Source organism: Gorilla gorilla, chromosome 12 (assembly GCF_029281585.2).
Source record: "Gorilla gorilla gorilla isolate KB3781 chromosome 12, NHGRI_mGorGor1-v2.1_pri, whole genome shotgun sequence".
NCBI lineage: Eukaryota > Metazoa > Chordata > Mammalia > Primates > Hominidae > Gorilla > Gorilla gorilla.
The window spans coordinates 24,257,784-24,274,351 of NC_073236.2; the positions used below are offsets into that span (position 1 = coordinate 24,257,784).

At 43.6% G+C, this 16,568-nt stretch overlaps 1 protein-coding gene across 3 annotated transcripts in view; it reads left to right on the forward strand.

The window, feature by feature from the left end:
• The window catches only part of LOC134756387 (core-binding factor subunit beta-like), a 40,595-nt gene extending 28,093 nt beyond the window's left edge, over nt 1-12,502 (forward strand). The window contains exons 4-6 of one of the 3 annotated variants that reach the window (XR_010129847.1): nt 8,350-8,456; nt 9,842-9,878; nt 12,262-12,354. Coding sequence is in view for 2 of the 3 variants with exons in the window: in XM_063695503.1 (XP_063551573.1) it covers nt 8,382-8,456; nt 9,842-9,878; nt 12,262-12,296 (147 nt within the window). In the remaining variant the exon portion in view is untranslated. Of the gene's footprint in view, nt 1-8,349; nt 8,457-9,841; nt 9,879-12,261 lie in introns of all 3 variants that reach the window. The other 2 variants (XM_063695503.1, XM_063695505.1) reach the window with 2 other exon arrangements.
• The last annotated feature ends 4,066 nt before the right edge of the window (nt 12,503-16,568 follow it).

Below are 16,568 nucleotides of genomic sequence, written 5' to 3' on the forward strand. Positions count from 1 at the left end.
AGGGTGAACAGCCACCCAGGAGCCCCTGAACAGGCATGTTGGTCCCAGGCCCTTTGTGAGCATGCTTTTCCCTGCCCTGCCCCCTGTCATCACCATTCTGGATGGAGCAGCAAGGACGGAGACACTTAGTTGGGCTATCCACTCCAGGTCCAATGCCAGTGGGATCAGCTTCGATGGGATGCGCACAGACTGACCTCTTCTCCCCAGCCCCTTCAACTTCCCAGAGCTGCAGGGGGCCTGGGAGTTCTTGGTAACAGCACATTAAACCTCTGTTTGTGGGAACTTTAATTTAAACACAAATTAGAGACGACAAATGACTCTGGCAGCCAGATAAGCCATCCCGGGAGAACAAGGAGAAAGCCAAGAGAATCAGCCCAGATAAGGCCTGACTTTAAACTACTGATGATACCCAGAAGCCTGGGACAGATGAAATCTAGGGGTCCTGAATGAAGAACCCCAGAAGCTCCACACCCCAGTTGTCCTTGCTCTGGGCTCTATGCAAGCTCCCTCTCCTGTGTTCTCTATATTTCTATCTTTTTGCAAAATTCTAACCTGATTCTTTGGCTCCATCCCTCCCACCCCCACCCCATTGTTTTAGAGAATGCACTTTCTTTACTTTGCTTCTCATCTTCTTCTGTGACCTACTATTCTGAGAAAGTTCTACTTGTTATCTAACCTCCATCTATGCTGCTACCTTTAGAGTCTAATACATCCTGCTTAGTGGTAGCTCTGGGAGTTTCTGTTCATGTGGCAAATGTGGTGTGGTAAAAACAACCTGAAAAAGACCTGGGTGAATTTCTCTGCATCTCAGTTTCCTCATCTGTATGATGAGTGTGTGAGAAAGAATCTCTAAGGACTTGTAAACTCTGACTTCTCACAGAGAATCTGAGGACAAGGACATCCCAGGAAATCTCTATTGTTCTGGAACCCATGAATTTTCCACTGTTCTACTGTTTGGGAGTGAGCATGGGGAGAGCAGTCAAGCCTGTTGATTCCTTTCTGGGAGGGGTCTACAGGCTTTGTTTCCACCCTTCCGCCCACAACCCAGGCTCAGGCCAGGCCCAGGCCCAGGAGAGCGGCTGCCTTTCCAGTTCTGTCAAGGCCTGCTGAGCCCAGCTCTGTGGGGCTGTGGCTGCTAAGATGTTGTCTCTGTCCTCTGGGGTAGGAGCAACACATGTTCCCTCTGTCACAGCACCTGTGAGGGTGGCAGAGGGATGGCAACCCCCAAGAGGGCAGAGTTCCATCTCTCCAGCTGACCTTGAAGCATCTTTTTATCCTGCTTTTCTGGGAGGCTTAAAGTGAAGGTGGAGGGAGATATCACACAGTCCCAAAGCCCCCACTAAATAGGGAGCTACTGTCTTTCATCTGTCATGCAGGGTAAAAGAAGACACGTCAGCTACAGCAAGAGGAAAGAAGGTGAAACCACAGGCAGAACTTTCAGGTTGAATGTTAGAGCAGACTGTGATCCCAAGAGGTCATCCAAGACCCTTGATCCCAGAGGATGCCTATGAGGCCCTGGTCCCTGGCTGGCGTGGGAACAATAATCCCAACAGCCCCATGCTAGACTGACTTGGGAGTCAGAAGGTCCCTGGGACTAGAATAGAAGGACTTTGGCATTTTCCCTGGCCTGGGGCCCTTAGACAGAAGTGGGCAGCTGCCATCAGGAGCCTGGGGCCCAGCTGTGTCCACACCTTGCCCGCCTCCCCCCTCCTGAGTGCCTGGCTGCCCCTGGAGCCCCAGGCTTGCCTGCCATCTGGGCAGCTCAGAGGAAAGCACACTGCCAAGGGAGTGCCAGCGTTGATTTATGGCTCACAACCTTGGCAGGCTCAGGCTGTGTGCCTGAACCGCCTTTGCTCAGGGAAGAGATGCTCCTCTTAAAGGGACAGTGCAGAGGAATGCAGGAATGTCCAGGACGAAAGCTTGGCAGGGAGCTGGCAAGGAAGGCCTCCACCCATCAGCACTCTGGGTGACTGTCATCCCCTAGGGAAACTTCTCCCTAGGGAACCACCCATCATACCTGTTATCATACCCTATCCTTTGTAGACTTGGCCCAACTGTAACATATTAATATGTTCACTGTCAGTCTTTCCCACTGGACTGTAATCTCTAGGAGGGTAGGAACCAGACCCATTGTGCTCATTCCTGAATATTCAGCACCAAACACAGTGCCTGGCGCCTAATAAGATCTCAGTAAGAATTTGTCAAATGTAGGAAAGAATGAATAAATGAAGGTCCTTGTCTATGAGGTGGAGGGAAGCCCACGTGTCTTTTTAATGCCTGCCATGGATTCTGAGACCCTGCAGCATCTCCTGCTACCCCCAGTATCTCTCCCTCCAGGACCCTTCCTAACCCCTGTCATATCAACCCAGGACCAATGGGGCCAATCTTATCTGGATACCCTTGCCTCCCCACTTTCCTTGAGTCACCTTTCTTAAGTCCTTCACACAATGTTCTTTTCCTCCCATTTTCCTTCCTCCAAGATACTTTCTCAGATTACCTACAGCCTCAGTCCTGGATTCAGATACTCTTTCAGATAATATTTTATTTTTTATTTTTATTTTTATTTTTTATTTTTCTCGAGACAGAGGCTCCCTCTGTCACCCAGGTGGGAGTGCAGTGGCAGTCTTGGATCACTGCAACCCGTGTCTCCCAGTTTCAAGTGATTCTCCTGCCTCAGCCTCCAGAGTAGCTGGGATTACAGGCTTGTGCCACCATGCCCAGCTAATTTTTGTATTTTTAGTAGAGATGAGGTTTCACCACGTTGGCCAGGCTGGTCTCGAACTCCTGACCTCAAATGATCTGCCCGCCTCAGCCTCCCAAAGTGCTGGGATTACATGCATGAGCCCCTGTGACTGGCCTATCCAGCAATATTTACTGAGTATCTACTATGCACTAGGCACCGGTTGCCAAGAATTCATGAATAAACGGAACAGGCATTATCCCTGAACTCAAGGACCGTACATTTCAGAGAGTGAAACAGACAAAAAAATAAGTAAGCAAGTTAGCAAATAGATACGTGCAATTTTGAGACCTGTTGTGAAGTGGGTAATCACAGACAGGGTGGAGCAGGCACCCTTTAAATTGGGTGGTCAGCTAGGCATGGTGGCTCACGCCTGTAATCCCAGCACTTTGGAAGGCTGGGGTGGGCGGATCACCTGAAGTCAGGAGTTCGAGACCAGCCTCACCAACATGGAGAAACCCTGTCTCTACTAAAAATACAAAAATTACCCAGACGTGGTGGCGCATGCCTGTAATCCCAGCTACTTGGGAGGCTGAGGCAGGAGAATCTCTTGAACCCAGGAGGCAGAGATTGCCATGAGCCGAGATCGTGCCATTGCACTCCAGCCTGGGCAATAAGAGCAAAACTCTGTCTCAAAAAAATATAAAATAAATAAAATAAAATAAAATAAAATAAATTGGGTGGTCAGAGAAAGTTTCTCTGAGGAAGTGACACTTGGGCTGAGGTTTGAAGAATGAGAGGGAGCCATGTAAAGAGTGAGGTAACAGCATTCTAGAAACAGTTCAGTCACATGGGTGTGCACAGCAGCATTTGGGGGATCGGAGTGGGAGAGGAGCTTTCCCAAACTGCACACTCCTATCTCTTTTACATTTTGACAGCCCCTGCCCTTCCAATGTGGGAGGACCGTTGCTTAAAATCTTTGGAGAAGCAGCCCTGGCCTTACCTGGAAGCTGGTTAGAAAACAGAGCTCAGGTGCCACCCCAGATCTACTGAGTCAGAATCTGTATTTTAACCAGGTCCCAGGTCATTTGTGTGCAGTGGTGTTTGAGAAGCAGTGTTTCAGGAAGTACCTCACAGGAGGAATGGAGTGTGAGGACATCAGAGGATGTGAGGTGGGTGGGGTTGGGGGGTTGGTTGCTGAAGAGTGCATTTGAATCAGAGAGGGGGTCTGAGTGTGTATATGTGCCTCTGTGTGTGTGTTCCTCCAGCCCTAATGACTGTGGGCTATCTGAGGATGTGCATCTCCAAGCGCTTTTCCTGCCATGGGTGTGGAGTACCAGGGGATACTGTACATCTTTATCCCCATGTGACAATGCCCCCATTTCCACATACAGCTGTGAGTCAAACAGAATCTGCCAACCTCTGGGTGGTGGGAGCATCTCGAAAGCAAGGCAAGGCAAGGAGATCCCTTGTTCCTGACCTCCGGCAATCCATTTATTTGACTCCAGTCTCATAAAGGCGTCCTGATGAGCCCAATCGCTTGCTCATATGGCTGAGGCCTCCGTGGCCACGAACTGGAGTAGGGCTGCGCACAGGAGGCCAGGCTGTGCATGGCTTCAGTTCATGGAGGCCTGTACCCAGAACCACGGCGGGGACTACCACACCCCCACCTCCAAATCTGGGGCAAAGAACAGTGCCCTGGGTGGGGGAAGCTGGGCTAAGGAGAAAAAAGACCTCTGGCTGGAGATGTCCAGGAATGAAGGGTGAGTGTCTGGGAAACTGGCCTGACTTGGCGGGGTGGGGTGTAGGGGGAGATACTGGGGAAGTGAGTGGAAAGGGCACTGGAATTGGAGCCAGTCAAACTGGGGTTCAAATCCTGGATCTGTTTTCCACCCGTGTATGACACTGGACAAATCATGGCTCTCCCTGAGCCTCATTTTTCTCATCTGTAGATGGGAATTGTGACGCTATCTCATAGGTTTGTGAGAATTAAATGAGGCCAGGTATGGTGGCTCATGCCTGTAATCTCAGCACTCTGGGAGGCCAAGGTAGGAGGCTTTCTTGAGCCCAGGAGTTCAAGACCAGCCTGGGCGACATGCTGAAACCCTGTCTCTACAAACATACAAAAATTAGCCAGGTGTGGTGGCATGTGCCTGAGGCTGATGTGGGAGCATTGCTTGAGCCCAGGAGCTTGAGACTGTAGTGGGCCATGATCATGTCACTGCACTCCAGCCTGGGTGACAGAGTGAGATCCTATCGAGAGAGAGAGAATTAAATGAGATAATGTTTGTGAAAAGCACTTCGAATACCAATTGTATATATTTAAGTGGGTCAAGAGCTTGGGATTCTAATTCCAGCTCCACCACTAACTTGCTGGGATTCTAGCACTAGCACTGGTTTTGTTACCAATGGCTTTTTTTTTTCCTGAGACAGGGTTGCACTCTGTTGCCCAGACTGGAGTGCAGTGGTAAGATCTCAGCTCGCTGCAACCTCTGCCTCCCAGGCTCAAGCAATTCCTCTGCCTCAGCCTCCTGAGTAGCTGGGATTACAGGTGCGCTCCACTACTGCCCACTAATTTTTGTATTTTTAGTAGAGACAGGGTTTTGCCGTGTTGGCCAGGCTGGTCTCGAACTCCTGCACTCAAATGATCCACCCGCCTTGGCCTCCCAAAGTGCTAGGATTTCAAGCACGAGCCACCCCGCCTGCCCAGTTACCAATGGCTTTGTGACCTGGGGCACATCACAGACCCTTTCTAAGTCTTAGTTGCCCCATAGATACTAAGAGGGGACACAGTGCTCTTTTGGTTGCCTCCAGCTCTGATATTTTGTGGTTCTAACGAGGAGTCCTTGTTTGGAAATGGAACTTTGGAATGGTTTGGATCTCATTCTGGCCATAGAGAGGGCATCATTGCAACTGTGGCTTCAGGGCCAATGTGCAGTTAGGGGAGCTGAGTCAGAACAGCCCCCTCTTCCTTGATAGTGCCATCCTGTGAGTATAACCCCTGTATGGGAGTTGGACAGTGTTTGGGAAGACTGTGCAACAGGGGTAAGTAGGAAAGGCCCTGTGGTAGGGGGTTAGCTGGGTATCCATGGAAATGCCTGAACTACTCATGCCTTTTGCACAAGTAGGTCTTCAAATAATCTCTTCTGCTTCCCTCTTTCCCACTCTTTCCCTAAGGTGTGTGGTGGTGGTGGTGGTGTGTGTGTGTGTGTGCGTGTGTGTGCCTAACCTGATTGGGAGAGTAAGCCAAATGGAGTGAAGTGGAGAAACATCCCCAAAAGTCCCAGGTGGAGACCTAAGGATTCCTAAATCACAGTGCAGAACAGGGTCCTCTACCCTTTTCCCATTCTGGGAACATCCTGAAGCCAGTCATTGTGGGAGAGAGACATGACCCCCAACCCAGCCTCACAGACCCCACCCCTCTTCCACGCTTTGCCCTACCCTCCTTCCGTGTGCTTGTATCCTAACCTTAAGCCCTAGAGACTTCTAGGTACCCAGAGAGCAGCCTATTCAGTGATGTTTACTGAGCGCATGTTATGTGCCTTGCACTGGGCCTAGAGCAAGGGCTGAGTGAAATTAGACCTGATCCCTGTCCTGAAGATGTCACAGCTGAGTAGGCAGAAAGACTTTAAACAGATAATGGCAACACGATGTGCTAAGGAATATCAATGTACAAGATAACAGGTAGTCTGTATTTATGGGAGAGGGAGGCGTAAAAGAAGATGCTTCGGCTGCTTTCTAAACATGTTTGTCCTGGAACATTAAAAACATATGAAAACAGCAGTATAGTGTCCTCATCATGCAGCTGCAACAATGGTCACACCAGGATCTTGGCATGTCTGTACTCCCACCCACGTTCCATACCCCACTGCACCATTACTTGGGGTGGAACTGGATTGGTTTTGAAAGAGGAACAGCAATTCCCCAAGTAGAAAGTGCTGGAGGGAAAAGTTTGCAGGCAGAGGGGATGCTGTGCTCAGAAGCTTGAGCAGTGCCTGATGCTGGTGCACCAAACCGAAGCTGAAGGAGTGGGACAAGATGCTTTGGCCCCTGTGCATGCTGGCCCTAATGCATCTGTTGTCGCACAGCGTGCCCTGTGGCTCCTTTTGGAACTCGGGTCTCCAGGCAAGTCTTCGGCAGTGCCAGGATAGCGCAGAGCCAGCCCTTTGAGTGCAGGGAGTGAGGAGGCACCGCTAAGATGGGGGGCCTTGGCTGGGCGTCCGCGGGGCCTTGGTGGGCCTAGAGCGCTGGGAACTGGCACGCACCAGCACTGATGGGCAAAGCGGTCGCAGTCAGGCCCTCCACCCCGCGTCGGCACGCGGTCTTAAATATTACCCCGGAGTTTTCAGTTATCTCTCCTTAATGGATTTGCAGGGGCTCTTTCATCAAGCGCGGGGTGGCTGGGTGTGGGGGCGCGGGGAGGGCGCGGCGAGGGCTGGAGCTGGGAAAATGACCCATATTTCAATATTAAAGCCCTTTACGATCGTCAGCAGCATGAAAGATGCTGCAAATTAAACGGAGGCGCCTGCGCCAGCCTCTCCATCTCCCAAGTTTTAATTAACGCTGAGGGGGATGCGGCTGACCGGCGGGTGGGAGCCGGGCCAGCGGCGGATCTGGGAGCCTGCGGATCCCAGATTCCGAACTGGAGTGTCAGGGATCTCGCGGGCCGGGCCAGGCCAGGCGGAGGCGGAGGGTGGTGGGCTCTGAGTCCCGGGCGAGGGCGCGGAAGATGCCCTTGGAGATGGGCAAGGCTGAGGAGTGGAGGACAGGTTGGAAGGTCTCTGAGCATCTGACTGGGAAACAAAACTCTGCAACTGAATGCAGGAAGCTTTGTTCTTAAAGGTGAGGGGGCTTGTGGCCAAATCATGGAGCTCTTCATCCCCGGGCTCCTTCAGCGCGCGTCCTTCTGCCTCTCTTCTTTCGACCAACACTTCCCCCAAACGCTCCCCCGCGTTGATTCCCGGTCCCCTCCCACCTCATCCTGTGGCTCCTTGTTTTGGGAGGCAGGCGTGCTTCTGTGACCCCGCGGCTCCTGTTCTGGGACATCTGCTTTTTCCATCACTCCCTGGCTTCCCAGGCGAGCCCCATCCTCCGGAGCGGAGCGGAGCAGCGCGCACAGAAACACCACTGTTCTGCCTTGGCAGGGCCTGGCCCGACAGCTTGTGCCTGCGAAGCAGACCCATCCGTCAGGCGGGAAGGATGGAGCGACGTCCAGCTGCCCACTCTGAGGACTCCCCACGGAGACACATCTGGCCTTGGCCCAGACTCCTCTCTTCCCTTCTCCGCACCCGCCAACCCTTCCCCCAACTACCAGCTCAGTATATACTTCTGTCTCTCCTCCTTTCCTTGCTTCTCCTCCTCCCTCCCATACGCATGCAGCCTGGGGCCTGGGGCCCAGGAGAGCCACTCCTCTCATGGGTCACACTGAGAAGTCCTTCCTCCACCTGCATCCACATGGCAGGGCATAACTCTAAAGCTTAAAAAGATCCAGCGATCTCAGTGGACCACAATCCAAAGCTAAGTCAGCCGATCAACACTCAAGGGCTTAAATCAAGGACTTTGGGCAAACCCTATAGAGCGGAGGAATTAGAAAAATAATACAAATAAAAGACATGGTCATTATTCCTGGGTATTTACAGATACTTTGTGCTTCCTGAAATGTTTTGCAGAAATCACATTCTCCTCTCATTGTGCTACACAGCTTGCAAGCACCAAGACAAGAAATTCTATGATAAAGCAAAAAGAAAAGAAAAAATCCTCTTCTACTTTCTTATTGGTGTGTATTTTTTCTTGTCAATTTCTGGTAATCTATCAAGCCTACTTAAAATAGTGCCTGCTTATGCAGTATGGTTAGGATGATGATCACACACTTAAACAGGATAGGGAATAAGTACAAACTACAAGTGCTGTGGGGATGCAGAGTAATAGGACAAGTGGTGAAAATTAAAACATTTTTGGCTTAATCAAGGAGTACTTCCTGGAGGAGGGGAGACCTGATTTGGAAGGAGAGGTGATATAAACTTGAAAAGAAAGTTCCAGATGTGGAAACACTGGTTTTATTCTTTATTTTTATTTTGAGACAGGATCGTACTCTGTCACCCAGGTTGGAGTGCAGTGGCACGATCTTGGCTTACTGCAACCTCCACTTCCCGGGTTCAAATGATCCTGTGCCTCAGCCTCCTGAGTAGCTGGGACTACAGGCGTGTGCCACCACACCCAGCTATTTTTTTTTTTGCTTTTTTTGTAGAGATGGGGTTTGGCCATATTGCTCCAGCTGGTCTTGAACTCCTGGACTCAGGCGATTCCCCTGCTGCCTTGGCCTCCTAAAATGCTGGGATTATAGATGTGAGCCACCACACCTGGCTAACACCAGTTCTAAAATTAGGCAGAATCTATATTTTACTTCAGGTTGAGGAGCAGATAATCTTGGCTGTATTTTCCCTGACAATACAGTAACGGCAGAAGGTGAAAGCCGTGTCTCGCATGGTGGCAGACAAGAGAAGAGAGCTTCTGCAGGGAAATTCCCCTGTATAAAATCATCAGATCTTTTGAGACTTCTTTGCTATCATGAGAATAGCATGGGAAAGACATGCCCCCATGATTCAATTACCTCTTACTGGGTCCCTCCCACACATGTGGGAATTCAAGATGAGATTTGGGTGGGGACACAGCGAAACCCTAACAGGGTAGAAGGGCAAATTTGACATATTAGTCTTAAATAATTAAAAAAAGAGAAGAATGAGAGAGGAGGAAAAATCATAAATAAATGGAGCAAAACATAAACACCTGGTGAATCTGAAAATCTCAGAAAAATACTTTGTGGTTTCTTATACTTTTCTTGCAACTTTCATGTTTGAAAGGTTATCGTCCTTCTGCTCAAATTTGCCAAAAACATTTAAAAGTCTATTAGTGCAATGTACTACTGAATTAAAAAAAATCAGATGTTTGTCTAAAATCTCTGATAATAGTATTTTTTAGAATTGAAAACCTCAGCAAACTGTAGCATTTTAATTGATAAACATAATCTTCAAAAAAAGAAAACAAATCTGCTGCAAAATCCTTCATAATGTGAAATTTAAACATTTTGTCTGCGAGATAAAATATGAGGCTAGATTACTTATTATCATTACTTCATCCCACTTTATTCTAATCCATTCATAGCCAGTGCAAGATGGCAAGAAGACTGAAGACCAGAAAGGTAAAATGCCACTCCCATTTTCACACTATACATTTGTGTTTATGAAATGTCCAAGATAATTTTCTACTTAATTATTAGAATTAATATCACAGTTTTGTGTTTTTTCTGATATAAGATCAATATTTCAAAAAGTGTATTTCTTTACACAATAAATAGAAGATTAAAATATAAAAAAGATACCCCTTTGAACAGCATCAAAACATCAAATGCTTGAGATAAATTTAATTAAACATATGCCAAATCTCTACAGAACTATATAACTTTACTGGGTAATATTGAATGAAACCTAAACAAATCAAGAGATAGAATGTGTTCATAAATTGAAAACTTAAATTTATAAAGATGTCCATTTTCCTAAATTCATCTGTTGATTACAATATCAATCATAGTTCCAAGAGGCTTATCTTCAAAAATTGACATGTGAATTCTAGAATTTAGATGACAATGCAAAAGGCTAAGAACAGCTAACATCTCAAAAAAGAACAAAGTACTTACAGTCCCAGATATCAAGGCTATAATATAAACCACAGTAATGAAGAAAGGTAAATATCACAAGCATAGATAGACAAATATAACAGTATAGAATCTTGTATCGGTATGGAAAAAGAAATCTAGATTTTTACCTCACTTCATTCACAAAACCATTTCATTCATGTGGATCTAAACAGGAATGGAAAAGCAATAATTGTATAAGATAATAAAGAATATCTTCAGGGCCTGGGAAGGCAAAGGTTTCTTAAGCAGGATATGAAAAACATTAATGATTTCAACTGTATTAAAATTAAAAAGAGTTTTCTTCTCTAAAAAGGCACCAATAAGAGAGCAAAAGCAAGTGAAACTAGATTATTTGTGGTTTATATAATTGACAAATGGCTTATATGCAGAATACATAAAAATTCGAACAATAAGAGTGGCCACCCAATAGGAATATGGGCGATATTTTGAAAAAGCAGTTTACAAAAGAGATTATACAAATATCTAATAAACGTTTTAAAAGACGTCCAACCTCACTTGTCCTTAAATAATAATTAAGTCCATCAGCAGAAATTCTATACATTCACCAGAAAAGTTAAAAGATAGAAAATAATTTAAAGTGTTGATGTGGTTTTGAAGCAACTGGAAATCTCTTATGCTATCAGGATGAATTTCGAACAACCACTTTGGAAACAAGTTTCATATTATCTACAACATTTGAACACATGTGTCCTGTATGATCCAAGAATTTCATTTCTGTGTATGCATTCAACAGAATTGTATGCACATATGCAGTAATAGAAACTTATAACAATGTTCACAAATGGATTATTTAGCCACAGAAGGAAAGCAATGTCTAACAAGACAGGAAAGAATAAATAGTGGTGTATGAATAGATTGTACTACTTTACATCTATCAAAATGAATATGATAAAGATACACACAATAACATCTGTGAATCTTGATCATAATTTTGAACAAGAGGAACAAATACAAACACATTCTGTATTAGTCTATTTATAGCGGGTAAATTATTCTTTGCCATTTGACATCAGGAGAGTGGTTACATTTTGGGAGAAGGGAGAGGGAAATAGTGTGGTTGGGGCATGAGGAGCCTCCTATGTGTCCTTTGAGTGTTTCTTGACCCAGGTTGATAGTTTCATGGGTGTGTTCACTCTGAACTGATTCCTTGAGCTATACAATTATGATTTGCACAATTCAATTATATTATATTTCAGTGGAAGCATATGAAAGAGAATCATTGCTGCTAAAATTCATTAAGTGAAGGCTTATGGGGAAGTAGACCTTCATAGCATCCCATACTTGCAAAAAGGGCAATCTAACTGAAAGATGACATCAGTACCAGGTATCAGATATCACACAAACCAATGATCACTTTTACTGTTTCAACTGTGGGTCAACCTGACATTACAAATTTTCTGATGTAGTACAACATGAGGTACAAAATTTCACCTGTGATTTATTCTAGTCAAGCGTGTTTAACTGGCAGCCATTAAGGCATTAGGTGTAAATTTAGATACAGAAAGCAATCAAGCAAAGCCTCAAGGTATGCCATTTTGTAGGTCAATTGGCCTCTTTCCTTCAACAAGTCAGTACCATTTAAAAAGGGGGGTAATTCTAGAATTAAAAAAAAATTAAGGGGTAGACAATTAGATATAATGTGCAGGACTGCACTGAGACTGGTTTAAAGAAATCAGCCCTAAAGAAAAATGTTTAATTTATTAAAGACATCTAAATACAGCATGGATATTGTATATAATGAAAATGCATGAAAATAAAAATATGAAAATTATTGACTGAAAAAGAGGTTAAAAAGTGTATATTTGATGAAAAATAATATGCAAGGCTAGAGGCAAAGGTACTAACAATGGTGTTTTCTTGTTTATAGGACTATTTCAACACATTTTGCTCCTCTGCATTTAAAAACTTTTCTCTGATGCACATATACTGTTTCTGTAATAATAAAATTATGTTTAAATGATTCAACATTTCTGAATAGCAAATTACTATATATGTATACTTTAAAATAGACAATTTATAGGGCTATACCCAACTTGTGGCTGTGCACTGTCCAGTTACTATACATGTACTTCTTACCCTCCTTTTAATATCTAATTATAAAATTCTGAACTCATTAAGGGAATTGTTTTTGCTTCTTCTAAGTTTGATATTTGTATGGTATTTTTAAAATTATATATTATGAACCTTTTGTATATATTTGAGTATTTTGATATTTTACCTATAAAAAAGTACAATGTTTACTGAACAAAATAATAGAATAATTATTTTTTAAAATGTAGAAATTAACAATTGCAGGCAATATCACTTCCCAGAAATAATTTCCAGTTTTATTACATTGTCATCATGGACTAAATTATACACTATTTTTACTTTTTGGAATATGCTAAGGTTTTCATTGAGGCCCAATACTTTGTCCACTTTGACTATTATTCCATGAGTATTTGAATAAATATACACATATTACTTATCTTCCATTAATTGCTTATGTCCTCCTAAATCTCACTTATGTTTTTTCACTTGATCTTCCATCAGCTGAAAAAATAGTATTATAAATTGTATTGTAAAAAATGCTTCTGAAGTTTTTGCTTTCTGAATTTTGCATACATATTTAATAAATATTTATGACAGTTACTTATTTATAGTGACCTTTTTATTGATATAAATTGCCTTTGTCCTCCTTCATATTTTTTACCAACCATGAATAAAACCTATTTGTTCTAAATATTGTGATCTTTGCTTTTTTTTCTTTATTTCCATTTGCCTGTAATTCTTTTGCCCAAAGCTTCACTTTCAAGCTTTTGAGTTAATTTTTATTAGAGTTGTTGCTTGTATGCAATAAATCATTGGCTTTGTAACTGAATGTAATCCTGGAAGGAATCATGATTCCTCTCAGAGTTTCCACTGTCAAGAACCTAAAGAGTCTGTTTACGGAGATGTAGCTAGGGTTAAAAAAATAAGAGAGAAAGAGAGATGCAGAGGAACAAAGACACCAACCACAGGAAGCCATAAAGGGACAAGAGAAAAGACAGCATTACCAGAGCTAAGTGAGTTCTGGAGCTGCAAGGAAAGGTCGCATAGCAGGAGCTCTAGTTATGGAGAGATTCAGCCCCTGGCAGAAGCACAGAACCAAAGCAGAGGGAATCAGGGAAGAAATAACCCATTCTCATCTCCACCTAACTTGAACCCTAGAGGAGCCTCCCACTGAGTGCCTTCTGCTGAAATTCAGGCGACAAAGGAATCTGAATGATATTGACTGCATGGCTCTGCATCCATGAGCACAGAGCAAGTTATACAAGGGAAGAAAATAAATCCATGAAGTCAATAGAAACTTACCAGAACATTACCCCGACTTTGCATTCATTCTTGCCTCTTGCTTAGATTAAGAAAATTGGATCTCCAGTACAGGGAGAACACAGTCCTAGCATAATTTAAATTGTGGCAGGGTGTCAGCAATTCAGTCTTATTCCCAACTGGATTATAAATGTTAATGTCACCCACTATCAGTATTCTTTATATGAGATAGCAAGGAGAGTGAGAGGAAAGAAATATTCAATTAACATAAATATGTAAATTAGCTACTACTGTTTTCACTTTTGGTCATGAGGCTAAATTTTATCATCATAATTTCCTTTTTCTATTGTCCATTCCATTTTCAAGCAAACTTTACTACTTCCGTAGTACAGGAATTATTGTCTCATGGGATGACGCAAATCTTCATTTCATAGGATCAAAGTCCCTAGTGATACTGTCTTTATTTGGTGGCTCTTTATGGGACATATATGTGCTAAAAGGCTCCACAGCAGATCTCCTGGATTCCAACTAGGCCTACTTGCCTAATTTTCATTTGTTAATCAGAATTAATCAATCCATTCAGTATAGTTAAACTCTTTATTGCCAGTTAGATCAATGGCATTAGGAGCTAAAAATAGCAAGGGTGCAATTTCAGGTCCAAATTTAATGGAAACATAGCTATATTTCTTGAAAGAAATGTTCCTTCCTTGGAAAAGAGAACCTCCAAAGCTACTAAATACAAGTTTCCAGGAAGGGAAATAAAATTCTGTAAATAAAATATTAGGTAAAATAACTGTACTTCTTAGTTCCTGATCCTACATATTCTGGCTTTTGGAAATATGGCTTATGTATTGGCTAATAGTTTAATCTGTTAGGCCAGCACCACAATTCCAAACAATATTTTGTCACACCTGGCATTGAAACTGAGCCTTTAGGAAGCCATTCCATCATTCTATCAGGCCAGCTGCTTACTGGTGATGGGACATGTGGGGAAACATGAATTCCATGGGCATGGATCTTTTGTAACAATTGTTTTGCTATAAAATGAGTTTCCTTGTCAAAGGCAATGTAGTATGGGATGTTATGGCAATGAATAAGGCATTCTATAAGGTGACATATGGTGACACTGGTAGAAGCATTGAAAGCAGAGGAGAGAAACCCATTTCTATAATGTGTATTTGGTTTTATGTGGACAAATGATTGCTTACTCCACAATATAAAGGATTCAATGTAATCACCCTGGCACCAGGTGCCTGGTCGGTGTCCCTATGAAATGGTGCCATATCAGGAACACATTGGCCCTTGGTATTGACAAGTTGGACACTCAGTGATAGTAGACAGATCAGCGTTGCTAAAGGGTAGTCCATTGTGTTGAGTTCATGCATATTTACCACCCATGCATCTATGATTACTTTTTGCATGGTTCCACTAGGTAAGCACCAGTATCACTGGGAGAAACCTTGATAGACATCCACAGGAAAGATGAGACACCTAATCTACCTGATTGTTGAGCACCTTCTCTTTAGGGGATTCCCCAGTTGAATATGAATGAGAGTTGAGGAAAATTTGATAACTAAGCAGGAATAGCTAATAAAGGTCTGAACCATCTGCTCATTCAATATACTTGTGACTCCCCTTCCTGTTCAGCCTTAATGTCACCCATATCAATTCCATTTTATAATAACCTGCTAATTTTCAAGCACAGTTTTAAGATTTGATAACTTGGATAGCACCCAGTTGATAGTTAACACTTCAAATCACATAGTTACCTGGTGACAAGCCAGACTTCTTAAATAGATAAAAATATTTGGCAGAAGGGGACATAGTTTTGTTCCAAAATTATTAGTTAGGTGAACTATGATTGTCTTCTTGGGGTTACTTGGAAGGCTCAAACAGCATTACTCTAAGCCAGATACTTAGATCTACTGAGTCAAAATACACACGCAGCAGAGGAGCCTACAGCACAGACTGAACCTGCTGCAAAGAGCTATTTTCTCTAAATGTGTAGACTTGTGAGTTAGCCTGTAATAGGGTTGAATACACATAACTGTAGTCATGTTACTTCCAAAATCCAGAGAAGCCTCTCAGTCACTCTGCTCTTTCTGTGTGGTAGGCAGTAGAAGGTATAGTTACCTCTTATTCCCTAAGAAACAGATATTCTTACATACCCCATTTTGTAATAGCTTCTACATTAATTAGGACCCTTGTATAAAACAGAAATCTGCTCCAGGCTTGGTATGGGGGCTCACACCTCTAATCCCAGCATTTTGGGAGGCCAAGGTGGGAGATCACGTGAGCCTAGGAGTTCAAGACCATCCTGGGCAACATAGGGAGACCCCATCACTACTATTAAAAAAGAAAGAAAGAAAAGAAAAAGAAATCTGCCTCAAAGATCCACAATAGAGACTTTGTTGAATGGAGTACTTACCTCAGTTAGAGCAGGATTTAAAACCCCAGGAAAGGTTGCTGTAATACTCAGATACCAGGAACAGTGAAACGCTGTTACCATCCCTAGACCTGAAGGGACAAGGTGTATAATTTGCATTATTGAAGCCTAGAAAGAGCTGGTGCTGTGGAGAAGAGTTATCTGGTAGAAACTACATTCATGCAGAATTAGGAAGAAAGCAGGGTATAGATATCAGGATTTCTCTCTCTCTCCTTCTGCCATCTGACCCACTGCCAGTGCCTTACATTAATCCAGTTCAACTAGGAGCTAGCTGGCAGAGGAACCTGAATGATAAAGTCTTAGGAGTTCACCTCCTGGAGCACAGAACAGAGTACTGAAAGTCAGATAAAGGATTTGGGTGGAGCCAACAGAATTATCAAGACATTTTTCTTGTCCAATATAAGTCTTTTGCTTTAATTATTAATTTTATTTCATTA